The 27,623-nt window shown below is 38.4% G+C and overlaps 1 protein-coding gene across 1 annotated transcript in view; it reads left to right on the forward strand.

Moving 5' to 3' along the window:
• Positions 1-27,623, forward strand: part of ATP6AP1 (ATPase H+ transporting accessory protein 1) — a 54,615-nt gene that overhangs the window by 11,382 nt on the left and 15,610 nt on the right. The window contains exons 4-6 of the mRNA XM_010299402.2: positions 3,030-3,223; positions 4,282-4,325; positions 8,993-9,078. Coding sequence (XP_010297704.1) covers positions 3,030-3,223; positions 4,282-4,325; positions 8,993-9,078 — 324 coding nt within the window. The remainder of the gene's footprint in view (positions 1-3,029; positions 3,224-4,281; positions 4,326-8,992; positions 9,079-27,623) is intronic.

The raw sequence follows: 27,623 nt of genomic DNA on the forward strand, positions 1-27,623 counted from the left end.
TTCACAGTATAATCCTTCCTTGCTGTTATAGTCTGTATTTCATTCTTTGGAATAGTTCTTCCCATTCTTGGACTTCAGGTTTGTTTCTCTAGAGTTCCTCAGATGTGTCTGTAACCCTTGGAAAAAAATATGATGTCATGTTTGCCACCATATAGTACAGTGGTATGGAGGTTTGTTCAACAATACTTTCTGTAGCTACAACATATTTTATCAGCTAAAGTACATCAGATAAATTTTCATTAAAATCATGATATATAGCTTTATGCATACATTTTGGAGAACACAGGTACAGTGTAAAAGTCTATAAGATTAATAGTAATTGGAAAGTTAAAATGCAACAAGGATATTTTTCTTTGCAGTTCTCACTGTGTGTAGAAACAGATGTGCTTGCAAATCTGTTTGAATAGATTTTTCTTTTTTATAGGTAACTCATTGACCGATGCTGTAGAAAATAAATACTTCAATATTTAAATTACATACTCACAGGCAAAAGATGAAGATTTAAAAGATCTCTTTTACAGGAAAGAGCCTGCCTACTTCAGGTGTAGGTTCCCAGATATTTTCAGAGCCAACGCAGGAGCCTTTTTCCCAACTAATATTTTTATTATAGGACTGTCTATCTGCTTTGATCCCAAACATAAGCTAGTTCAGAACAACGAGTATGATCTTTTATAGATGGATGCAGGAGTCTTTAACAAAGATTTTAACAATAGATTTTTAATGATAGACCTAAATTTACTCCATTCCAGGTTCGAATTGCTTAGGTGTAATATCAATCCAGTTAGCGTAACACTGAAACCAGAGCTGGGCAAGTAAGTCCAAGCCCAGCTTTATCATAGCGCAGCTACTTGGCTTCAGGATAGCAAGAAACGTGGACAGTTATTCCACATCTGCCTGCAAAAAAGCTTGAATAGTGATATATGTAATCCAAGAGTGAAGTTTCTTGTAATATTTCACTCAGGAGAGGTGCTTCAGGGGACACTAAAGAAGGTAAATGTACTTAGAGTAAGCTGCCTGTAGACAGGTTATAGATTCTGGCATTTAGTGTAGGAAGTTCTGCTATCAGTCCAACAGCTCAACAGAGGGTTTTCTTCCCTCTCCCTCTCCCTTTCCTAGCTACTGTGTGGTTGTACCTCTTTCTTTAGTCCTTTAGCAGAATGCAAAATCAAGTGTTTCTCAGAAGCCCTCTTCATTCTCCACCCTCTTTTGGAGTTCTTGTGTTTTGAACATGCATGGTAGTTGAAATCCTAAAATGCGTAAAGCAACACATGGGTATTGTAAAGACAAGCGTGCAGTGGCCAAATGTCAAGGACAAACAAGAGGCGTGGGATCAGAATGGCTGCCTGAGGCCAATGAGTAGGTATCCAGCTGCCCTTCAGATGGAAAACAGTTGAATACCAGTGGCTGGAAGCTGAGACAGATGGCAGTGCAGGATTGGTTAGGAACAGAGGCACAATTCAGATATTACTCAGTAATGATGCATTTTATAACTATTCTATAATAAATGAGTAATCTGCTTAATATATATCCTTGGAAGAAGTGGCTGCTGTCATTCTGGCTGCTGCTAGGGGGCAAGGGATTAAAATATGGAAAATAAAATAATCGACTATTGCTCAGAATTTTAGCTCTAAATTCATATATGCAAACAAACCAAAACGAAATGTATCATCCTTTCCTTCCAGGTGGTGCTAAAAATGCTACTCAAAGACCTGTGAACCAGATCATTGCTTTCTGCTCTATTTTAATTTCTGCAGTTATTTTTCTATCAGTGTGGCAAACCAGACAATACTGCATAGTCCTTCCTTATAAGCATCTATATAAATGTGAAAATAACTAGCCTTTGCCTAGGAAAGAAAACATGTGAGCAATTAGAAAGAACCAGAGCAGGTCAGAAAAAGTGGTAGGCAGTCAGAGAACAGACAAAAAGGAAAAAGAGTAGGAGGAGAAAAGTGTTAGCAACACTACAACACTTGCATCAGTTAGAGGGGGAGAGAGAGAGTCTATAACAACTTGAATATCTGAATGTTGGATCAAGTGACAGACTCAGTCTAGACTTAAATGCAGAAAATGGGAAAGCAAAGTTAACAAGTTGTAAATTAGGACTCAATGAAAAAAATCTTCAGATATTCATATTAAATTTGAGGCATATCAGTTTTGATCATCCTCAAGTCTCCATCTTGCATTTTCTTTCCCTGAATATTTCAAGTTAATTGTATTATCAAGAAAAACCTTTGGAAAGAAAGTTTTTCCACTATGCAGGTTTCAAATTCATAGAATGAGAATGTATTTAAATGCATCTCACTCAAGTATTTTCAGCAGAAACTCAGCTGTGAGAGTTATAAATAAAGTGACAGATACCCTGATGCTGGATTATCTGAACCAGTTCACCCTGAGCTTTATAATTTGCATTTTGAGTAGAAAGACAGAAGGTACATGACATGAAGTTTGTTAGTGTGTGTCTGGAGGCTCTGTAGATCCTGAAACATGTAGCTTGCTTTATTTAATAGTTACAAATTAGACACTTGTCTGTACTGTGTGTGGTACCACCAGGATGTACACAAAGGAAGGGTATTTATTATGCGAACTATGACTCGGTACTGAATAGAGCTGCTGGAACTTGAAGTGTCTGACATTGATCCTTCTCACCTCTGAGGGCATTTAGTTAGATGGTCGTCTGATGAGTTTTGCTTCTGGCAAAGTTCATAACCTGTCTCTCCAATACCTTCTCAGCTTGAGAACTTCCGTGTCATCTGTCTCTCCTCTTCCACCACACGTATGGAAAGGACAGTGAGAATCTGATGTCACTGAGTGCCTTAAGCTTGCCCCAAGAAGGTGCAGGAATAAGAGCAACGCAAGTGTCCCTTCACTGCCCCTTTCCAGGAGCAGCCTGCTGCGTCAGGCTGGTGAGAACTTACGTAGTGTTTACCATGGTGGTTCCTCACCTTGAATATTAAGTTAAGGATACCTAAAAACATGGTTTGTGCTTAATTATTAAGCAAGTAAATAAACTGTTCATAAATTTCTTACAGGAAATTCTTCAGTCTTCTCCTTCATCTTTAGTTTTGCCAGCTGTTGACTGTGAGGCTACCAGGTATCTTCTGAGCTTTCTTCAGGAGTCCGGAGATTGGAAGTTAACAAACGTAACTAATCTCGGTGACTCTCAGCTGGAGGTGAATACATCTAAACCGAATTTACTGGTAGTTCAGCTTCAACCACTTGTCGGGTAAGAGCTCGTCACAAACAAAACTGAACCACATGTGTGCATGATTTTTAAAGCTTTTGAAGATGTCGCTTGTATTCAGGAAATTTAAAAACCAAAATGGAAGCTTACAGGATTAGCAAAGTTATTTTTCTTGCAAGGGTGAATTCGGTGTTTTATAAAATCCCCTGATGAGCTTACCAGGTGTAATAGATGAATTATGTTGAGAAAGGCAGTCAGGCGTTCCTATTTTGTCTGCCTCATTATGTGAGAACAAAGGGACAACTAATAAAACTAAATGGCAACACACTTTTAGCAGGAAGGTTGAATTATTTTATGCAACACATGATTAACCTGCAGAATTAATTGCTAGAAGGCATTCCAGGGGTCAAAAAAACTGGCAGGATAAATAAGCAAGCAAATAAACATACAGAAAAACCTGCAGTTAATATGAATAAAGAGACTGGTTTTCATCACTCTAGAAGGGAGAGGAGGGCTATCATTCTCCATGTTTCCAGGTCTCTGATCTAACAGAGGTAGAGAGAGACTGTTCCTTCAGATGAATGTATACTGAGAAAATATAAGGCATGGGTGTATTGAGTCCTTCTGCTCAGCTTCGCCTGCTTTTTCTTCTTCCTAGCCTGTTAGTTGGGCAGTTGTACATGTCGGTATACGGTGCATATATCGATGGGTCCTAAGGAAGAGCAATTGCAGCTATCACGTCACTACACAAAAAAACGACACACTACCCATTTTAAGGAGCTCAGGTACAAATGTTAGACAAGGGGCCAACACCAAATGAAAAGACAGCTGCACAGACATTTGTCAAAATAATGTCAGTAGTCTGGCTTCTCTGCAGCTAAGGAAGTTTGATGGGTTTGAGGAATCAGCTGAAGATGTGGTCCTTGTACTATTAATGGCTTTGCAGAAGAAAAGAGTCATAAGGAGGAGATGAGAGAATGATGGAGGGACTGATGCGGATGGTAATCCTTTTGCTAGGCAGTATCTTTGTACATTTCTGGTTCACATTGTTCTTGCCTAGAAAAGATTTTTAATTATTTTTTCTCCCACTCTTTTTGTAGTGGTTTAAATGAAATTTCCACACTGGAAGCAATTGCTGAAAATGGTAAGCAATTTGACCAAGATATAAGTAACATTTCATCATTTAAGTCTGTGTTTTCACTTGAGCAGATTGTATTCTCTAGTTCCCGGGTTTTGCTGTAATATTTGAACGTTTTCTTTTCCCCCATCTACAGTACTTATAAGCACTTGTCATAGTGTTGAAGTACTGAATATCTGATTCAAAATTCACTGAAATGGATATAACTCTGTGACCTGAAATGCAATGATAATTCACCTCTGCTTCAGGCATGGGCCTTTGCTCATGCTCCGAGATGCTCGCAGTTCAGAGTACGAACCCTGCGTCTCTGCGCAGCTCGGGCTGCCTCCTTGGATCTCACCTCGCACACCGGCAGCTGGAGGCGTCAGGCTCATCCAGCAGTTCGAAGGTCTTGGTCTCACCAGAGGCTGTCTGAACGAATAGGAAATGTTTTTCTAATCTTTGTAAAACAATACTGATGCCCTTCACAGCCTTTGATTTTAGAGTCTTTTATTGGTTTTGCAGCTCTTAAAGACTACTTGTTAAAGTTGAATTTCTCCATATAACACTATAATAAAACTTTTCTTGCCTAGCATCTGGCTGAAAAGGAGGTGCCGTACACCAAAGAGGCACTGAGAAGCATCTGGTTTTTTGCAGGGCTTTTGCTTACTACTCTAAATTAGAGATTGAGTTATAAAGTCTACTATCAATGTAGTGGCACTTTCAGGGACGTGTAGTGTAGTGTAGTTGGCTGATAATTAAACAGTGTCCTTAGTGCATATGACTGTTTCTGCCCAGAGCTGGGAGTGTAAAATCAGAAGCAGACTTGAAAATCAGGGGAAAATGCCTTAGTACTGAAATCAGTGGTTTGTCCTTTTCTCTTTGTTTTTGCAGTGCTCCAAAGTGAATGTGGTTTTTATACTCAAATAAGCAGCTGGATTTCCATCTCTGAATTGCAGAAGAGTTTAGTTCTCTTTTCTTGTCCCCAGAGCATACTAGATATGAAAAGCCTTGTCTTAATGTTGGCCTTGGCTAAACATTAGCTTTTTCTTTATGGGACATTTGTTTCATCAGCTGCACAAACTCAAGAACAAGCTTCCCAAACCCTGTGTCAGGCCAGTTTGGTTTGGAACAGCAAAGTTAACGGGGAACCTGTGGTATGACAGAGGAGCAGGCTATAGCAACTTTCTGGTTAGTGTCACCTAGCCGTTATCAGGGAAAAGGTGTGTGGATCAGGGAAGATGCGCCACTTTGTATGGCCAAAATCTACGCTTAGTATTCTGCGTCACAGCTGTGCTGTAGAAAAGTGGGACTGTGGGCTGAATCCTCACCTTCTGGTTTATTTGCCAAAGCAGCCACTCAATGCATTACCGAATAAAACCTGGAAATAACATCAGCAGGAAGTTTAAATTCAAATGAAAGTTGCTGAGCCATAGTTCCTTAAAATTATCCCACTGAAGGTCTGTGCAGCAGATGGGAGAGAGTCAGAAGAGAGACATTCCAAAAGTAGTAGATAAGTGTCCCCAGCACAGACTTCCAAGTCATGCAATCTGGGCTCCAACAGGTCTAAATGTCTAGGTACTGTTTGCAGCACAACCACAGTCATTTGCCAAATACTGCTGTCAGGACACCCTTCAAGGTCAGATCTTCTTGCAAGGTCATAAGTTATTGGTGTTTGTTATGGAAGGACTGCTGCTAGATCCTACCTGGGTAAGCAACAAAAAATACTTTTTGTCATGTACCTACAACGTGACAAAAGAATTGTTAACCCATAAACACTGCTTGTAAATTTTTTTTGCAGTATCAACAGTAAATCCATAGAAAAACACTGCAGACCTGTAGTAGGCTGCCCAGAAGTTCACAAAGCCTCTTATGTTTGTCACAGCAACTTCCTTCCTTTCCGCTGTAAAGAGTTTTAAAATCTGATGTAATAAAATGTCAGAGAAATTTCTCCTGCTGTTTTACTCACTGCAGACAGGAAGCTCTGTAAGACAGAACAAATGGGCTCAGATTCTGCCCAAGGGAAATGTGCTGTTCTGAAATATCTAGAAGCTGGAGTAAGCAGAGGGGTTTAGCACGTTATTTCAATGATGAGGCTCATTACGAAAATACAAACTGGAATTCAGAATCCAAATCTGCTCAAGTTTCAAGGCATTCAGATTTACTGTTTTCTTTATGCTTCTTTTCAGTATTTCTTCTTCCTTTCTTTTGCATGAGGTAGAGTTTGACGTTATTACTCAGTTTGTGCCGGTTTTCCTAAACGTTTCTCTGCTCAGGAGAAGGTTGCATTCTGTCATGTCAGTCTTACCTGCTGGATCCAGCATAGCTCAAAATCAATGGGAAAGCTGCCTATGACTCCATCTGCATAAGATGAGGCTCTTTAATTGTGATTGCATGTATTCCTTCTTCCACTCTGATTCTCAGTGTGTTCCTCTTTCCACTCTTTCTCTTCTCTCCTATTTTCCCCCCTTTCATCATGTTCTTTTCTATTCTTTCTCTCTGTTCTTTTCAATTTTATCCTTCCAGAACATTTCTTCTCAGTTCATTTCTTCCATCCCTTCCATCCCTGTATAAAATCACACAAAGAAATTAAGGTAGGTTAGAAATTAATAACAACACTAATCCTGCATTCCGTGGTGAAATTCAAGGGGTGTGTCTTCAGTGAGGTAGAAAGGTTTAATCCTTCCACCAGGGTATAGATGGTATACATAGCTGTGATTCTTGACCGATCACAGTTTGATCACAGTTATGCTAATTGGAAGGTGTTATCCTAGACAAACTGTTTCACATTCATAGATCTACGTAGTGTTTCATGATCCATGATATCTAAAATAAAAAAAAAAAACAAAACACCAGACTACAAAACATTTCAGTAGAACCACTCTAAAATCACTCAAACATCAATATTATCTGGAGATGCCTCTTCCATTAAAGTAAGAGCCTGGGATGACTAATGTTCCCATGTAGGCATCTAATTTGGGTGCTTTAAAATGTGGTGGACAATCTGGGCCCTTTTCCTTGGAGAGTTTGCAGATACTTCATAAGTAAAGTTTTGATCACAGGCAAACAAAGATCTATATCAACTCTGTTGTCACAAGGGTGTTCACAGCAGCTTCTCTGAATGAAGGAATTACCTCTAAAATCTTCCCAACGGCAGGAGTTATAGATGTTACTGGTAACTATAGTTACACGTAGCTCCTTACTGAAGTGAAACGCAAATAACATGTTATTTCAGAAAGCAAGTGGTTGCTTTAATGAATGAAAAAACAAAGACTATCTATGCATTTTTCTATGTATTATTTTTTCTTCTGCAAATTTTAGCTGAGGCTGCTGAGAATTTCCAGTGGGTTGCACTCTGTGGTTGTAGAATACAAAATCTACGATATGTAATGCCTTGGACCTCCACACCCAATATAATTACACTAGTGTATAAGCAGCTGTCTTTTCTGAGTAACTCCATTTCTTATAGTAGATCCTTTTAGCAATAGTTTTTTAGAAGGAAAATTTACATAGCTGTGATTCTTGACCGATAAGAGGAAATCAATTTGGTTAAAACCCTGCACAAAAAACAATGCTTGCATTTTTACAAAAGCCAAATATTTTACTCAGCCAGGAGACCATAATTACTGTAAATAGAAAAGGTTAAAAAGGATAATAATAAAAGCTTCAATCCCAGTATATGAAATTGAAATACAATTTCTGTAATGTATAACCTCAAAATCTGAGAAGCCTGTATATTCAGGCTATAAAATAGCCATTCACCAGACTGGTGCATGAACGAGAAGTGGAAAGGCACTGAAACAGTAAATGTGAGTCTGCTTGCTTGCTTCCTTCTCTATCAGTCCTAATAACAACACTAATAATGGTTCTTAATTCACAACTATTTTGCTCCTTATCATTAGCAGATGTTAATATTTCTGTGTAGGGCTTGAAAACATTTATCAGTTGTAAGTATTTGTCACAACTGCCTGTAGTTTCAGAACTAAAGGAGGATCTTCTGTAGAGGTGTCTTTGGATATCTTTAGAAGTTTCTCTCTTCCTTCCTTGACTTTTCCTTCTTTTTTCAGAAATATTCCACCACATTTCTCCTTTGGCTTCTTACTGTAGTCAACAGCAAAATTTTCCACATCCTGTTGAGGGTGCAGAATCAGGCTTTAAATCCACTGAAGCAAAAAGGAAGATTGCTGCCAATATTATGCATATTGTTCCCCAAACTAAGCACTACATTTTGAGTATTTTTTTCTCAGTGATTGGTTCTGTGTACTTTGTAATTCACAGAATAATGCTACTTAAGCTTTATTATTTGATTATTTAGTTATTTATTAGCTTATCACTTGACTAACAGTATATACGTCTTGCTCTCATCTCTTAAGTGACTTCTTCTGCACTTGCTTTTAATTGCCCAAAGTTCAACTTTCAGGTATAATTTCTACGGTATTTACTTGTCAGTTTCAGAATCACCCCTTTTTTTGAACTGTTGTAACGTATTTCTTTTGTATTGTCTCAGTGAAATTGTGTATTTTTCAAGACTCTAAACATTTGTATCTATTGACATATAAATGGTATGAGCACCTAAATTGCTTAAATAAATTAAATAAGCTTAGACATCTAGCTCATTACTTCTCCAACTACTGTAGGATTTTAGCTTTCTCAACTTACAGAGTTTGTTAAATTATACATGTTTCTATTTATAGACAAAATAATTGGAAGACTGACCATGGATCTGCAGGAACGAGGGATTCATTTTTCAGTAATTTATACTGCAGTGAGACCTTCAAGGGTGAGTAATCTTCAGTGCCTAGAACTGTCAGATTTTTGGCATCTAACAACTTAATGTTTACAGAGGAATGCTGTAGATGATTTTCAAGGTTACACAAGCAAGCAATCTGTATTATATGAGGTTTTGACCAGAAATGATTACATGAATTTTCATGTACAATAGCTATATTACATAACTATTGAAGTTTTACTGTTCTAGGAGACCATAAATTTGCCATTGTCTTTAGAAATTATTATTATTGTTATTATTAAAGACTGTGATTTCAGATTTTTTTCCCCATTTATCTCTAATGGTTTTATAGTAAGTTTTACACAGGACCTTATCAAGCTTCCTAGTGTCATTGGTCAGTAAAGACAGAATGTTGTAAATTAACTGGAAGCGACTAATGTATCCATTTTTAAATTACCCAGTTTCATTCCTTTTAGTCAATACTTGGTATTTACAACTGGAAGGTAAAGTTTTCACCCTTGCTGATAGTCAGAACATCATTCGTAGATCACATCGTATTATGTTAGCAGTAGGAAGCAATGCAGAATAATTATTTATGCAGAGTTACCTGTTTTGTACGGCATACAGGTTGTAATCAAGAAATATTCAAATTTTAGTTTTAATGCAATTAAATGGAAGACAGTCATGCCTTGAGGAAAAAAGAATACAGTTCCCACTAAGAAGAGAGGCATATGAGGGATGGATGGGCTATATCCTAAAAATCAGCAGCTTTGAAAGAAACATATCTATCTGTTCCAGTGGTAACACTTCTGAGCTCCTAATGTGATTCTTAGTTTAATCTGAACTTTAATTCAAACTCAAGATAATGCCATTTGAGAATACAGAAGATATGATTTCCTTGGTTTAGGCAACAGGAAAGCCTGTAGTAGGATAGTCTAGATCTAGTGTGAGAACTGCAGACAGGATCTTGAGAAGCTGGAGTGTTTTCAGGAGGGAACATTATGAAATATTCACAACTGTTCTTAAGACAAGAACAAAACCTAGAAAACCTGTTTTAAATGGGTATGGAGTGAAGTCCCTTTACCTTATCCAAAAGAAGGGTAAGAGGGAACTTGACTGCAGTTCATAAATGTTCTTTAAGCCAAAAGTGAATGAGCCCCCCAAAGCTGTTCTGTGTTCGATCAGAAATAATCTGGGTTTTTGCAGGGAGGTAAGATCTTGAACCTCTGACTATCCAACAAGACCATTGGGCTCGTCCCTTCAGACCCTAGGAAAAAGGATAGTTCTACTGAAGAAGAACTTTCTTCAATAATCCACAAATTAATTTCCACATACTGGGTTTTGAAGACCAGACAGAATACAAGGACAAAGCAGCATGAGGAAGCAAGCTCACATTAATATTCTTTGTGCTGTATGTTTATGTAGTAAAGGAGAGGAAAGGACTTTTGATCCCCTTTTTTTTAATTTTTTTTTTTAACCAAGATCCAAAATAAAAATAAAAATTATTTAGTTATTGTGGCTCTTTACTATTTGAAATCAAAGGGGCATGGGCATTTTTAGCTGAAAATTGCATCTAGAACAATTGGAATGAAAAATATTTTTAATTAATGAAAGAATTGGTGTCAAGAGAAGGAATTTTTCAAGCAGTTTTAAAAGTTTTTTGAATTTTAAATCTATGCATATTTCAACAGGCTTTTTAAAGTGACTTAATTTGAGCAACTGGAGCACTTTTAAATAATTAAAACAATGTATTTTAAGATGTTCTGCATTTTTTAAAAATAAGCAATTTAAACTTTTCTTAATTCTGTAAATTCAATGCCATATAAACCCATTTGAAGCATATTTTCCCCCTGCAATAACTTTAAGTTATTTCAGTGCATTCAAGGTTATCAGCTTCTGTACAGAGCTAGAAAAGGCAAAATGGAAAGTACCTTTGAGGGTTCATTGGTCTGTACATTTGCATGTAACCTCTTCTTAGTATGTATTGCAAATCTTTGGCTGTGCTTGAACTGCAGAAAATGTGAACTGTTTCATAACCTTAAGCTAAATGACTATCTCCCTTTGCGTAAGCTATAAAGACCGTATTCCGTGATCTAGAAGCTACAGGGTCACTCCCCATTGATAACCATGATCAGTACACATGATAAGTAAAAGGCTTTGATCGTATGGGAAAAGAGTTTACATTACTTAGTACATTTGAAAATCAATAGCAATCATTCAGTATGAAAGATTTGCCTTAACTAAGTTGGTTTTTTCTCATTGATGAAGGAAATGAGCGTTAAGCATAACACCTTAAAAAAAAAAAAAAAGGACAGCTCCTTCTGATCAGGTAAATTAACTTTATGCAATGAAGGTCCCAAAAACTGGAGATAGATATAAGATACTTCTCTCCTGATAGCTCTCCCTCCTTGCTGTTGGGCAGTCAGTGGCTTCATAGCATTGTCTTTTTACATTCACTCATTCTTCCGTTGCCTCAAGCAGAGAAAAATAAATGTGAGAAATGCATATATTGGAAAAGATTCCAGACTGGTATTGGCTTTACAAAGTGAATTAATGAGACAGGATGCAAAACTTGAGTTTCCTGATTTGATGAGAAAGAGCTTTCTAGTTTAGTCAGTGCAGCCACAGATCCCTTTGGGCTACCATAGTTATCAGTTAGTTACCCCAGTGCACGATGGAGATTTATTCAGGCTGGCTCTTGTTCTGTTCCAGTTTCAGCATTTGAAGCTGGAAGACAGAATAAAGACCCTGAAACAGATGATGTTTGGTGACCTATATGAAATGGTTTTACTAATCAGTTGATGATTCCTCTGAATATCCCATCATGTCATAAAGGAGCTGCCTTCCTCCAACAAGGCAGCTACCATGTCTTGTGACTCTTGTTCTAAAATGCTTTGCCTTTGAGGTCTGGCTGAGTTGGGCTGATGCTGAGAGAGTGATTTATATCACCTAATTCTAGGCAAGTGAAGTGTAAATGTCTACACCTGAAGTCATCAACCAGGGTGCTCTTTACAATCAAAGACTTTTTAGGGTATGATCCTTCTGACCTATTTTGTAGGGGACTGTTGCAGGATGACATGAAACTCAGCTTTTGTAATCTCCTTTGTCTCTGACATCCATAAAGGCAGTCCTCATGCTTAGGTCAGATCTCGACATATACATTTAGTCACAGAACTCTCACTAAACATTTCTCATCTTCTTTTCCATTAAAAATCAGAAATTTATCCCAAGAATTAAGTAGTTTTCTGCCAAGACCTTTCTTCCCTTTGAAACTTGTTTGATAGCTTATTTTTTCTTCAGGAGAACCAAACCCCTCTGAAGTCCTTGTTCCACTCTTGCATCAGGAGTTCTCATAAATATATGATTCTTTTGTGTTCTTGGGGACTATGATCAAGGTCACCCCTCTACTTGTGCTTGCTGCTAGTTAGTTTTTTTGGCTTCTGGTTGTAATGCATAATTTTACCTGTGCTGTTGTAACTGGAGAGGTTAAAAAGGCTACAGTGATTGAAAGAGAGATATGCTTCAAATCATGTTTCCCACCCTTCAGATCCTCATGGTGTCTATGTCACATTTTTACAAGTTCACTTCTGAAACATCTGCAAGACAGTTTTATCATTGTTATCTGTACCCAATTAGATTGAATGCTGAGGAACCCCATATTGCCAAAAGGATATTTATGGCTGCTTCCCAGCTGATACTAATTTTGTTGACTCCACTTTTTACAGATGAATTGTGAACTGCTGTTTAAACCTTCTCTACTGCCACCATATTTTCAGAGACCTTCAGCTACTGTGGGCTTTTGATTGCTTCGTTCTACAGTCTGTCTGCTTTAGTTGACGTTTAAGTGTGTTGAGCCTTCGATCCCACTCAGAGCCAAGCAATATGAGTTATAGGAACTTTATTCAGCCATAAGTAACATGGGCATCTCAGCACAAGTGGTTGCATTTAACCTTAAAAAGTGTCTCTTGAGGGTATCTTCAGGTGCTATTGATGTGCATCCCATCTAAAAAGAGTATGAAAAGTTTTTATCTTCTTTGACAAGTGCTTGTGGTTTTGTTTTCTTTGTTTCTGCCTTCTACCTAATGCATTTTTAAAAATGCATTACATTTTGCAGTGCTGCATCTTCCACTTACATCCAGCTCCTCTCTTTTTTGTTGACTATTCAATTCACCACTCTGAGGAGACTAAACTCTGCAACAGCCACCCCACTGACTTCACAGCTTCTGATTAATGGAATGCTTTTAACAATTTAATACTCAAACATTATTTACTGGGAGCTTTCCCATGAATGAAATGTTAGGGAAAAACTTATAATGCCATTTGCAGGAGTTGGGGTTGTAGGGTTAACATCCTCATGCACCCTTTAATAGAGGAATTGGCTTACTCATTTACTCTTGTATAATTTTTTTATATTTGAAGGAGCAATTATAGTTTGGCATAGTATAATAGTGCTTCCAACCTAAAAGAAGAAATCGCAGGAATTCCTCATCCTCTCCTCTCCCTACTTATAGAATTCCATTATAATAAAAAATAAACTTTAACTTGTAGATGAAGAATATGCACTTAATTATTTCCTAGCTAACAGGGGTTTTTTTGTTTGTTTGTTTTTTGTTTTTTGTTTGTTTGGTGGTTTTTGGTGGTTTTGGTTTGGTTTGTTTGGTTTTTTTTTTTTTTTTACTTAATAGAGGTACAGCCTTTTTAAATAATTACAAAAGAACTGCTTAAGGCTGGTTCAAACCAGTTAGTTGTCACTCTAGAGGAAAAAAAACCCAAACAAACATTTAGCCAAATTAGCTTGGAAATTGAATGCTAAGGATGTGAGAAATGCTTGTTAGCGATTCTGTATGATTTATTCCATGTGTTAGTGGGGAATTCAGGCAAATAACTGAAAACTAGTGTTTTACCTTTAAGGCTAGACTTTGCACTAGGGCATTAAGATTCACTTACTTTTAACATTTTTGCAACTTTAGCTTTCATTTTATATTTACATTTATATGTATAAGCTTATTGACTTCACCGGGAAATGAAGGGCAGCGTGGAAGTAAACTATTATTCTTATTTGATCAGAACAATTTTTTAAATTTTCAGTTTCTAACTAGCTTTTTAAGGCATAGATGAAGCCTATACAAGTGTTCCATATACACCAAATTAGAAAGTTGTATTTATTTTGCAATTAAAACTAAGGATCAGGAAAATTGGAGTGGGGGAGAAATGGTGGAGAAGGGACACAGATGGGGATGAATTCTATCTTAGGAAAAAAACCAGAAATTGGTAAAATGTATGTATAAAAATTGCAATGAATACTCTTAAAAATACAGTCATAGACAGGCAGAGGTTATAAACATAATAATTTAGAATAAAATTAAGGTATAAGGCTAAAATAGGATAGAATAAATGGCATGTGTAACTGTAAACAAACATATTGATATGGCATGTTAGTAGGCATGCTAAAAACTTTCTGGAAGGAAAATGCCAAGGTAAAAAAATTATTAGAGTGACAGAGTAGATCTGTAAAGGACTGTCAGTTTATCTTAAAGGAAGTTTGGATTCAAGGAGACAAAGATAAGTATTCTGGGGACTCTAGAGTCCTATTCTAGGAACAGAGTCTTTGAAGACTGAGGCCAAACATAGTATCTGAGTGACATGACTTTAATCTGAAGATTGAAATGATCCATGTAGCTGCGATTTGGTGAATTGCCCAGTAAGCTCCTCTAATTATGTTGACTGACACTGTTTGTAGATGGAATACAAACTGTTTAAACACAACATATTAAAACCTCAAACTGTATGTCAAAAAGTATTTTTGAAAGATTGCCTCTTTCCCCTTGCCCTTCTCCCCACGTGAAAACATCCCAAACTGTGCCATAATTAAACAAGACAGTGAAAGAGGTGAGGCTATTAAAAGTAATAAAGCCATGCTTCAAAAAGCAGAGTCCTGTATGCATATAGAAAATTAAAAGGAATATAAATTCTTGCAATTTTAGTGCAAAATCATACGCCAGACTTAAATAAATTCAGAGGAATAATGTGCAAAAGACATAAAAACTATTAATAAAAACACATTAGACAGGTATTCTTTCAGCGAGCATTTGATCTAATAAAAAAGAGGAACTCAGAAAAATGAGTGACAACACAAAGCCAAATGAGTCTGTGTGTTGATCATCTCTGTGGTGGAGTAATCATTGAGCCTCGAAAACTTTTGGTGTTACTGAGGTGGTAGTAGAAGAGATTTCAGAATAAATCAATAAAACAAATAGTGTCATATCACCAAGGTCAGACAATTTTCACCTAAGTTTTAACTACAATAAGAAACAGCCAAACTACCAATTGTCATGATTTCGGATGTACAACTTATCAATTATAATTTATATAACATGTATGTATATATAAAAAGTGAAATTATTTTCAGGCAGAAATAAAAAAAACAACAAAGGTAGGAAAGAAAGGATAAAAATAAAGGATTGATGTTTACAGTGGGAAGTAATTACTAGGGAGATTCTGTGAGGATTGATGTTGATGCCTGTGCTGTTCAACAGAATCATTGTTAGTGCGGAAAGGGGGCTGGAATCTGAAGGTGCCAAAGTTTGCTGATGCACTGACAAGTTAGAGAAACCACTCACAGCACTATGTCGCTGGGTGATAAAATGACAGATGAAATCCAGTTTCAAGGAAAGTAACACACATAAGGAAAAACCTTAAATATGCCCATCACACTGTGGTGAGTGGCTGCTGTTTCTCAGCAGAGGGATTGCGGTGAGAATGTGGGTAGATCTCTTGGAACATCCCAGCAGTCAGCAGCGGGATGAATAGTGAGCAGAGTGTTATCAATCATTGGGAAAGGAAGACAGCAAAGCAGCAAGCGGCAATTAGTTCACTAAGCCCTTGGTGAGTGCAAGTCTGCCAGTGGAATAGTGTGTGTGATTCTGGCCACCCCATCTCCAAAGGGATACAGTAGAGCAATGAGATTAAAATATTTTAGCTAGGAAAAGTGGCAATTCAAGAGGGAAATAATAAATAAAATCACCAATAACATGGACGAGCTAAACAGGAAATAATTGCTCACTGTCTCTGGCCACTATTCATGATTATCACTACTCACAGAATATAATGCAGGAATTCAGGAGCACCAAATTCCTTTAAAGAAGCAAAATAAACTATTTTTGGGTGACAAAAGTACGTATATTTCAGTGATTTGGTGAACTAATGGAAGAAAAACAGGAAGGAAGATGCTATTACAGACGTTCATTTGAATGCAACCTTCAGCTCAGAAGGTTTCTAGCCCAAAGATTACAGAAATCAAGGTGGGTATCCTGGGACAAGTATTGTTTGTATTTACCCTTTTCTTATTTTTAGCTGCCAATTACTATCACCAGCACTGGCAGTGCGCTAGGTAGACCTTTGGTCTCACACAGTTTAGCTGGTCTTGTGTCTTAGCAGTGGAAGGTTGGGATATTGACATAGCATTTCTCTGGGACAGGAGTGTGAAAGGTAATGTGTAACTTAGTTAACTAAAGGCCGTGAGCCAGAAGAGGCAGCCAACAGACTAAACAAAGCTCCACTAAGTGAAGCTCACAGACTTTCCTCCTCATGCTCGCCTATTAGGTTGTTGTAGAATTGCCAGTTTTGAAAATGAAAATAATTGCCACATCAAAAAAATGCCTGCTGTTCATAAATCATTGTTCTGCTGGCAACCAGGAAATCCGTAACAAAAAGTGACTGTGTTGGCTGGAAATCGGGTAGGTGGCACCCCAAGCTTGGTGCAGTTTTCGCTACTTTCAGTGCAGTGAAACAGGTTGGATTCTCAAGATCCTTGTGATTAAGTTGCCTCTGGGAACTCAGTCCTTTCCCCATCCATTGCTACCGGTGAGCAGAGAGACCTGTATCTTTGGCACCTTCTGCAGACACCAAAGCCCATAGGCATGATCTTTTTCAGAGGCGGACATGCATTCCTGTTTTGGGGAAGCAAAGGATTAGAAACAGGAGATGATCCCATCCACCCAGGGGATCACAGTGTATGTGTCTCCTCCCAACATGTTCCTAGGGCTGAAGAGCCAGGAGCTCGGTGCTGTGTGGCTATGTAGCTCCTGCATGTGGTCGGAGCAGCCTTGTCCTAAATATCTACCTGCAGTACTTTTTGTCTTCCTTCCCTTTGTAGGAAATTAAATGAATAAAGCTGGTAAAAGAATGAGCTGGTGCAACCACAGGGATGTCCTGTGCACTGGCAAAAACATTTATATCGTGCACAATTTGATTTCTTTTGCAACCTCTGTTGTCTGTGCTAAAGGAATAACTGTTAGAGGAACAAAGACACATTTTACCAACACGTGCCCTGGTTTCAGCTGGGATAGATTTAATTTTCTTTCTAGCAGCTGGTATAGCACTGTGTTAGGATGAGAATAATGTTCATAACACACTGATATTTTAGTTGTTGCCAAGCAGTCAAGGGCTTTTCAGCTTCTCACACTGCCCTGCCAACGAGAAGGTGGGGGATGCACAAGAAGCTGTGAGGGGACACAGCCAGGACAGCTGACCCAAACTGGCCAAAGGGATATTCCATACCATATGACATCATGCTCATATATAACTAGGGGGTTGGCCGGGAGGCGGTTCGACTCAGGAAATTGCTGAGCATCAGCTTTGGGTGGCAAGAAATTCTGCTGTTCATCGCTTCTTTTGTTTTTTATTATTATTATTATTACTATTATTATTATCACTATTATTATTATCATCATCATCTTCCTTTGCTGTCCTATTAAACTGTCTTTATCTCAACCTTCAAGTTTTATGGTTTTTTTCCTTTTCAATTCTCTCCCCCATCCCACTGGGGGGGTGGGTATGAGCGAACAGCTGTGCGGTTGTTTTAGCTGCCGGCCGGGTGAAACCACAACAACATGACATAAAAATTTGACAAGAATCACTAAAATGCAGATCCTCAGTCCTGGGAAGTGTGTGTGATCTGATGGCAGAATAACAAACCCCTAAGTTCTAGTGCATCCAATCTGTAACATAGTTAAAACTAGTTAGAAGAAACCTGTATTATTTCATTTTAGTTTCAAGTGGCATATCATTTTCTATCTTTCTTTTCACTACAGAAAAGAATTCATTCACTTCATGTAGTACCACAGAATGTTTCGATTTTAGAAATTCAGTGTTTTGTGGTAAGAAGGCATTTTGTTCCACAGTTCTAGATCTGTTATAGTTATGCATGTAGTGGTTGTGTTTTTCTCTACTTTCTAACTCTTACCCTGCCTGAGATCCCCTGACATATTGGACTCTGTTCAAAGCCATCAGCTAATGATTTTCTGCCATTTGAAACAGAAAAGAGGGGCCATCATTATTCATACTTAGCTATTGTGCATATGCAGCCATTAGACTCATAAATACAGCCTACGTGCCTCTAAAATTATGATAGAGGATGATAAATTTTTTGTGTAATTTTCAAGCAAGTGAGCGAGCGGCTGTGTGGGGTGTAGTTTTAGTTGCCGGTTGGGGTTAAACCACAACACAGACAAAGCTAAGAACTAGGCCAGGGTGTTAATAAACCGGACTGTTATGGCAGTGTTTGTGTACTGTGAAATACAGACCTTATTTCCTTCTGAGAACCCATCCCTTGTAGCTGACAACTTTAAATTGAATTAGATTTCAGTCACCTAATATATCTTTCTTTTTAGACAGCTGTCTAATTAGAAAATTCACTGATTACAGAAACTTGTGGTGCTAATATCTTTTGAGGAAATAGCCCTGTACAGTCAGATCCCTGTGCGGTCACCTGTGTTAGCACCAGCCAAACTGCAGCAGAACCAGAGGCAATGGTGGGAAGGCTCTGGGACTCGCCAGTGGACCCCGGGACTGTTAGCTGCGGGTGCTGTAAGAGAAGAGGCATATTTGACCAGCATGAGGTTGACAAGTCTTTGTTTCTTCTGGGATCCAAACTAGTATCATAGCACTGTACTGATCCACGTAGGCTTACCAGCTCACGGCAACCTCACATGGGAATCTCTGTTATAGGAGATGTTGTATGACATATGTCTTTAGTGTCACTAGTAGACAAAAAAAAGGGCAATAAACTCATCCTTTTCCTGCCAAAATGCCACGGGCCTCTTATTTAATTTGTTAATGGAAGCGTTGCTGTAAAAGCCATACAGAAAGTGGTGCCTGACATCAAATTTGATATTACATGGCATATTGTGTTCTTGTTCTGTCCTTTTCATTTCACTAAAACCTCAATGTTTACAATTTTATTGAAATATTGCAGCTGTTCTTCTGTGATGGGATTTCTGTTTTAGCCCAAATGATTGAGTGACTTCCCAGATAGATATTTAATGAATCATAAAAACTATCATTCTACATTTTAGTGCACAACAGTATGAAGCTAAACCCCAAGTATTCTAACAGCTATATATCTCTGCCTCTGGGGCTTTCAGCCAAATCACTTGCAAAATTCTGCAACAGAGTAGGGAGGCTTTCTTGCCTTACGGTGAGCAGAACTATTGCAAGACGAGTGTTGGATCCCACTTTGCCTCCTCACTGTTGAAAACTCCTTCCTCCTCCCCAGTGCATGATTTCCCTATGACCTGAATGATATTCCTTGCTACTGCTCCATAGTTTTTCTCAGGATCTGAAGTGCCAGCAGGAGCAACTGATTGTGGTTGAACCAAACCTCCTGCCAGACTTGCCATTACCTGGCATTGAAGCTTGGCTATAGCGTAGGAGCAGCAATAGGCACCAAGCTGCTAAAGCAATCCCACAGGAGTGCTGGAGGGAAGTTGGTCTTTGTTTGCTAAAACCCCTCACCTTATAAAGTTCAGTTTTCCAAAGTTTAATACCAAAATATCATGACAAGGGTCAGTAACTACCAGCCACAGAGTAGGCAGTTACACCTAACAGCTGGCAAAGGTTGCATGCTTTGGTTGTGTTTTGTTTTAGTTGATGGGCTAGAGACTGGTAGGAGATGAAGGACATTATGAAAATGAGGTTGATGGCATGGGCTGAGATGTGTGAACTGGAAGGGTTAACTAGGCTTTGGCGGAAATACATCTAATTTTGAGAGAAACTTGGAAGAGGAAAAAGGGTTTATCGAGAAAAGAAAGCATGGTAATCTCCTTCAAAAGACATGGATGTTATTTCTAAGATTAGCTTTGTCTAGACTTTCTGATGTGTGTTTCCTTTATATATATACGTTCTAGCTTACATACACTATTGTCAGAAAAATTAAGTGGATACTGAGTGCAAGAAAGCAGAGTAGAAGGTAAGGACTTTTTTATTGATTTTCTGTGAAAAAAACACTTGTTTTAACTTCCCTGTCAAAGAGATCCAGCTTGCTAGAATTGTTGGCCTTTGCCTTTTGATTCAGCAAAACTAGGAAGACAGAGCCAGACTCTCCTCACAAGTTTCTGCAGTGCAAGTTTTGGCTTTCTGTTTGCTCCAAAAGAGTTGTCACACACAGATGGAGATGCCGAAAGCGCAGAATGGTGTTCTCACATTGAACACAGTATTTTTACAGGGAGAATCTGACCATCTGAAAAACATACTGGTATTTAGACTGTAATTTATTACAGACAGACCTGAGGAATTGTAGGAATGATGTGTAACTTTTTAAAGTTAAAAATTAATTTCCTTGAAGTATCAATAAAAATTTGAAGTGTAACATGTATTGTCCTGTCCACACGTCTTTCTTCAAGTTAGGAAAAAAAAGGAGACAGACTCCCCATTTTTGCAAATTAGTCCTCCAAAGTGCTGCAGGATCAAAATATTAAGTGGAGGGAGGGAGACTTTACGGGTCTTCAGATTTTTAATTTCCCTGTGACTAGCCTACATCTGGGACAAACAGTGCTGGCAACTCTCCCGGCACTGTAACGCATTTTTCAATTTGGTAACTCACCAGGCCCGTATCTGACCTCAGTCCAACCCTCACTACATATACGTTTCCTCTTGTTGCAGCAGAGGCTCCTTCTCCCTTTTCACATCTCCCATGGCAACTTGAATTCCACATATGGACATAAGAAAGTGGGCAAAACAACCAGTTGGAGTGGGTATTCCCCTTAGCAGTCTAAAAATGATGTAAAATCTGTAGCTTCTTTTATCTTCAGGGCAGAATTGCCTGAAACGGGGCCCAAAATCCAATGTTAAAGCTGGGGAGATTTGCATCAGCCAATACTCCTTGAATGATACATCTGGTAGATTCCTTTCAGGATTAATTGTGTTTTACATTGCAAGATCTTAATGTGGTTTTTTTTCTTTCTCTTTTTTATATTAGAATGAAAAAATCTGATTAGTTAGAAGAATGTAAATGAGTTTTAACACTGGTCGATGACCAAGACATTGTTTTCATTGGAATAATTGTATTTGGGTTACTTGTCCTAAGTGAAATTTAAGGTGGAGAATTAAGTGTAGCAGCTCCTTCTGCTGCTACTCCAGCTTATACGTATTCTGTTTTACTTCTAAAATCAAGATCTTTTATAGGCCAATTCCTGCTCTTCCTTATGTTAGCTGAAAAAGTTTGGTATAAAAATCCATTAAAACTTGGAGCAAGAAAATATCATTTTCTTCAGAAAATTTGGACTGCTGTGGCATTTATGGATGTGCTTGTATGTCCCATACATGCAAAAATTCCTTGCCTCATTTTAAGGCCTTCCAAGCAGAATGATTAGCACTCTCCTCTGCTCTGAGTTTCATCACTTGCATGGTCCCTGCTAAAAGTCGCTTGTCTCTGCACCATATTCAGTTGCACAGAGTAGTCACAATTGCTGTAAATGACAGTCAAGACATGTCTTAAATGGCCCAATGCTGTGAAAGGACAGGCCTGTGAGGAAACACTTCTAGCCATACATAAACACACGAGCTGACACTGCAGATTTTGTTTACACAGGCCACTAAACTGAGCAGGATAATAAATATTGCAGTTTTATGGTCCCTTCTAACGGAAGATCTCCCAAGTGCTTGGTCATGACTTGGATACTCTCCATAATTATAAAAGACAACTATCAATTACAAAAGACAACATTATCTTTTACAGCGAGATCATTATCTCTTACAGTGAGACTTAAATTTTGACTTTAACATTTGTGTCCCAGCCTCACTTTTGTGAAAAACCCTCAAAGATGCAGAACATCAGGTAGGAGCTGAGTGTCACAGTCCCCGAGCCATTTGGCTTGCTGGTAGAAGCATGCATGGCTGGACAGGGGAGCCATCAAATGATAATGATGTGAGCCAGTAAGCTTGGTCATATATCCTGCAGGGCACTAAAATGATGGTAATCATTGTTAATAAATGATTGCTATTGATATAATGTACCTCATTTCTGTGCATCCTTTTCCCCCTGCTTTATCAGAATATTAATAAAGAAGGAAAAAAGAGGCGAAGGATTCCTCTGGCCAAAATGTCATGCTGCTGACATTTATTCTGAAGTCTTGGTTAGGCTTACAGTTGCTTTACAAATGTGTGAAATAGCATAGAATTCACTCTAGTGTGATAGCAACCAGTGGCCTAACGATTCCCTGCTGGCTGCTGAAGTGGAAATGAAAAGGAGAAAGTATAGTGTTAAGAAGGAGACCGTTTTCTGGAAGTTTAATTTCCTTTTTTGGTGAGGAGTCCATTCCAGTTTCAGCAATGCAAACGTAATCCTGCTTTGAAAACATTTCTCTTTGTGTGTGCTTTCAAGTATGACCACTATAAGCTCCTTCTCTCGGTCCTCTTGTAAATGCCCTCAGATCTGCGTTCTCCATCTGGATCTACCTGTAGATCCATGCAGTCAGCAGGGAAAAGAATGAGATTTCTGAGAAATTCTCCACCTGAGTACATTTCCACTCTACTCTTTCTCTATGTGTATGTGTGAATGCACATACGTATGTGAGCAATACAGGTATCCAAGTCCATACTTATGCCAAGTATTGTCACAGTTCAGTTATGCCTGGATTTTGAATTAGATGATCTTTATTTTAAAGCACATTTCTTATAACTTAGAACAAATTTTCTATTTTGTGTTTCACTGAAGAGAAATGCATTACATACCTGCTTGCTTTTGCTACGTAGACAGGTGATTGTGATCAGTTTAAAGTTTCTACTTAGAAAAAAAATTAATTAATTTTGACAGGAAATATGTCTGAGCAAAAAATGTAAGGGCTTGGCTCTCACAATCAAAGACCTTACCGGGGTTTATACATACATACAAAAATTGATTTTTCTAAATAAGGTTTCTAATTTTTCCTGAATCTACTCAACACACATTTTTACGTGCTTTGTTTCCCTTGAAAGCTGTATTATAGCTTTACCTCATGCTGTTTGCATTGAAGAGAATTAATGTGGAAGGAAAGAACAATTTCAGATATTGAATTCTGCTTCTGATAACACCTGCAAGTGCAATTACTTGGGACTTGTGCAGTCTTTAGATATGTAAGTTTTACTGTATCATATGCAAATTATAAAATTTCAGGTGATTTAGTAGGAACAGAAATTTTAAATTTGAAAAACTGCCTTGAAGTTGTGATAACCTACCACCTTAATGAAATAGGTACATGAACAAGACAGGTGTATTCAGATGAGTTTCTGGTAATTCCTGATAAGCTAAGCGTCTCTATGGGGAATGTTTGGGGGGTTCTGATTATAACTAGGTCACCCTGCAAACATTCCTGGTGGAAAAAGTTTAGACATCTTCTGGGTTCAGTTTCAGCAGAGCAGAAATTTTGTCTCTGTCAGTTTTAGTTATACAGAATTAAAGTCAAAATTAGTTGCAGGTAGGTAAGATTCTTTGCAACAGACTGTAGTAGCTGCATCAAAGCTTGCATTTGAATTTGAACTTATTGAAATTTTGTGCTGCTCCAAACCAGTGTGATTTTTCAGTACTATGTCTAATTTCATATCTTTGTACATGATGGACAGACAGTATCTCATGGTTCACGTTTTGTACTGATAAGTAAATTCAAACAGTAGGACTTGGAAAAAGTAGTACGTAAAATATGTGTAGGGCACTTAGTAGGCAGGAAATTACATCCTAACAAGATTGGGCTTCTATATCTTTTGAAAACTAGGAATCTAGGCTTTGACCATTGTGATGAAGAAGCCTTCCTCATTCTGCATCCTACTCAGGTCACGCTGAGGTCTAGATCTGTAGATGATTTGGGACAGAATCGCACAGAATCACAGAATAATTGAGGTTGGAAGTGACCTCTGGAGGTCATCCATTCCAACCTCCCTGCCCAAGCAGAGGAGACAACCTAGAGCCAGTTGTCCAGTACGATGTCCAGTTGTATTTTGAACTTCTCCAGGGATGGAGACTCCACAACTTCTGTGGGCAACCTGTGCCAGTGCTCGGTCACCCTCACAGTAGAAAAAGTGTTTCTTGATGTTCAGATGGAATGTCCTGTGTGCCTCTGGCCCTGTCACTGAGCACCACTGAAAAGACCCTGGCTCCATCTTCTTTACAATCTCCCTTCTGGTGACTAAACACATTCATGAGATCCCCCTCCTGAGCCTTCTCTTCTCCAGGCTAAACAGTCTGAGCTCTCTCAACCTTTCCATATAGGAGAGATGCTCCAGACCCTTCCTCATCCTTGTGGCCCTTTGTTGGACTCTTTCCAGTATGTCTCTCTTGTACTGAGGAACCCAGCACTGGACCCAGCATTCCAGGTATGGCCTCACCAGTGCTGAGTAGAGGGGGAGGATTACCCACGCTTGACCTGCTGGCAATATTTCATCTAATGCAGCCCAGGATACCATTAGCCTTCTTTTCCACATTGCTGGCTCATGTTCAATTTAGTGTCCTCCAGGATCCCCAGGTCCTTTTCTGCAAAGCTGCTTTCCAGCCAGTTGGCCCCCAGTGTGTACTGGTGCCTCGGGTTGTTCCTCCCCAAGGAGAGGACTTTGCACTTCCCCTTGTTGAACTTCATGAGGTCCCTGTCAGCCCACGTCTTCAGCCTGTGGAGGTCCCTCTGGATGGCAGCACAACCTTCTGGTGTATCAGAGGATGGATCCAGGACGGATCCAGTCTCCTCAATAAAACAGAGAGAGACTGCCTGAGGTTTATATGAAGTGCAAGATTCACCAAATCTAGGACCAAAATTGAAATTATATTTTAAGATAGCTTAGAGGGGAAGAAAAATCCAAAATCCACAAAACACTAGAAATCATAAAAATGTAAACAGTTAATACTCTCAAAAATAGAGATAATTGATAACTCTTTGCTTAATGTTCTAGATATTGACAGCTCAAAGCACTGTTATGCTACAGTCTTGCACCGGCAGATGAATGAAATAAATGTAATCGGGTATATTCTTTCTGCTTGCTATACATGTGATTTTATAAACTTGACACTGCAAAGAACATCTTTGTGGTTATACCAAATTCTAATGCCTTTCAAATTTTTAACCTTTGGCAGTGAGATACAAACAGCCATTGCCTGCATCACAGATTTGTGGTACAATATCTTTCAGAAAAACTGATGTATTAGCAGGTGTTGTGGTGATGCTGTCCATAGTGAGGCCATGATGCTACGTTAGTTAGAAAACATGGAGGAAAACTGACCTGTTTGCATGGGAAGGAAACTGAAATGGTAATTTCAGAAAAAGGATTTGAAATGTGCTGATATTTGGCTGGGATATGAATGCTGAGCGGTTTCTGACGTCCCACAGCCAAACCCCAGCAAGCAGCATGATTTGTCATTCTGCTGGGAGCAGCAACCCTGCATTCGGCACACAACAGCCTTCTAGCATCATTTTTTAAATTATATTTTGTGAAAAAAGAATGTAATGATCTCTGTTAAAGTGAATTGAGAAAATGTAAGTGTACAGTCAACTTGGTATCCTGTCAAAAGCATTATTGATGGTAATTACCACATCATTCAGCCCTTCAAATTCATAGGTGACCAAAAGGATTTTTTGACCTCCCCTTTCACAGTGTATTTTGAGCTTTTGTCTCGGACATCAATTCCCTAAATATTTTCAGGCTCTTTTCTGCATTTATGAAGTTTAATATTAATAAGAAATATCTGGTTATTATATTGCACTTTTTTATTTTACTAGAAGGTACAATTTTAAGGTAGTTTTGTGATTCCAACAACTGGTTTAATTGTGTTATGACTAAATCTGGAAAAATTACCATTTGCCATCTAAGTAGGGTATATACAGAGAACACACTGTAGCCCAGTGTGGAGGCAGGGACTAGGCTAAGATCCAACCTAAAAAGAGAAAGGGAGTGTACCCTTCCTCCTCCTTGTCTCCCTCCTTGAAAGTAGAGAGACCTTCCTCTAGCTGCTACAGTAAGATCAACAGCTCTACAGAGAGGATGTGGTCATAGATCCATATCATAAGAAATTAAAAGGAGCAATGAGCACCACCGGGACAGTTTTCTTATTCTTATTGATGTGCACACCTAAACATAGCAATAAAAAAGTCAAGAAGTACAAGACTGAAAAAGAAGGCATAACCATCTGTTGAACTGATATCCAAAAATCCCACGTTGGAATGTGTGAAATGTAGTCTGTTTCTATGGTTTATTACCATTCATAATTTCAGCCAATGAAAATTTTATTTTCCCAGTATTTTGTATTTTTCTTGTATGTGTTTGCAACCATTCAATTTATATTTGTTTGTAATTTCAAATATATAAAATGGCCCCAAATCTTTTTTCTTGTCTCTAGCCATTCTATTTTGGAACAGCCAACAAAAACACAACAACAACAAAACAAATGAATAATTTGGATCTAAGGTCTGTTTGCTTTGAAAAAAGATCAGTATGTTGGTGCATCAAAATGTTGCCAGATCAGCTTTCTCCTTTCCAAGAGAGATGATTCTGAATTAGGAGGCTTGCAAAACAGATCAAAGGGAAGAATTTTGTCCAGGCTACTTCTATTGAAGGTTCAGTTAGTAATTACAGTGTTCAGTTCTTGTCTAGGACAATACAAATTGCACTCTTTCTTTTCTGTATCTTACTTAATCAGGTCTTACAATAGTTCACTGCATATCTGAGATCAAAAATGGAATTGATAAATCCAGAGGAACAAGACAGTGACTCACACATTGCATGGTTCAGATTAGGTAAAGGTGAAGAGGGCACTAAACAACAGAATAAAATATGGTTTAATGGTTGACAACACTGCCACTATGGATTGTTCCCATATAATCTAATTTGATTTACAAGAATTCAGTGTAAATATAATCAATTTCTCAAGGAAGTATCTTGTCATTTATAGTTTAGCATGAAATATATGGCATGGGAAGAATTATTTTAATTCAGTAAGCTCATATTTGTGCAGCAACAAAAGAATAAGAAAACGTGCCTGAAGCAGAGGGGCAGGGATGTACTGGGGGAGAGCTCAGCTTCCCACTGCAGCTCAGCTCCAGGAAGGACCGACTGCCGTCTTCAGGTCTCCACTGGGTCCCAGGTTGGGATGTTTCAGACATCCTTCTTCCAGCCTCAAGACTAAATTTTCTTGATCTCTGTGAGGTAATGCTTTCTGATTTCAGACATGCTAAATTACCTCACCCACTTACAGAAATGCATCTTCAGTCTGAAGGGATGAATGTACAGGCTGGTAATGGTTTGGGGGCCATTTCTCCAGAGAACTGATGTTTTGAGGGTCCCATTTGGTGTAGTCGTCCTGC

The sequence above is a fragment of the Balearica regulorum genome, chromosome 1 (assembly GCF_011004875.1).
Source record: "Balearica regulorum gibbericeps isolate bBalReg1 chromosome 1, bBalReg1.pri, whole genome shotgun sequence".
Taxonomy (NCBI): domain Eukaryota; kingdom Metazoa; phylum Chordata; class Aves; order Gruiformes; family Gruidae; genus Balearica; species Balearica regulorum.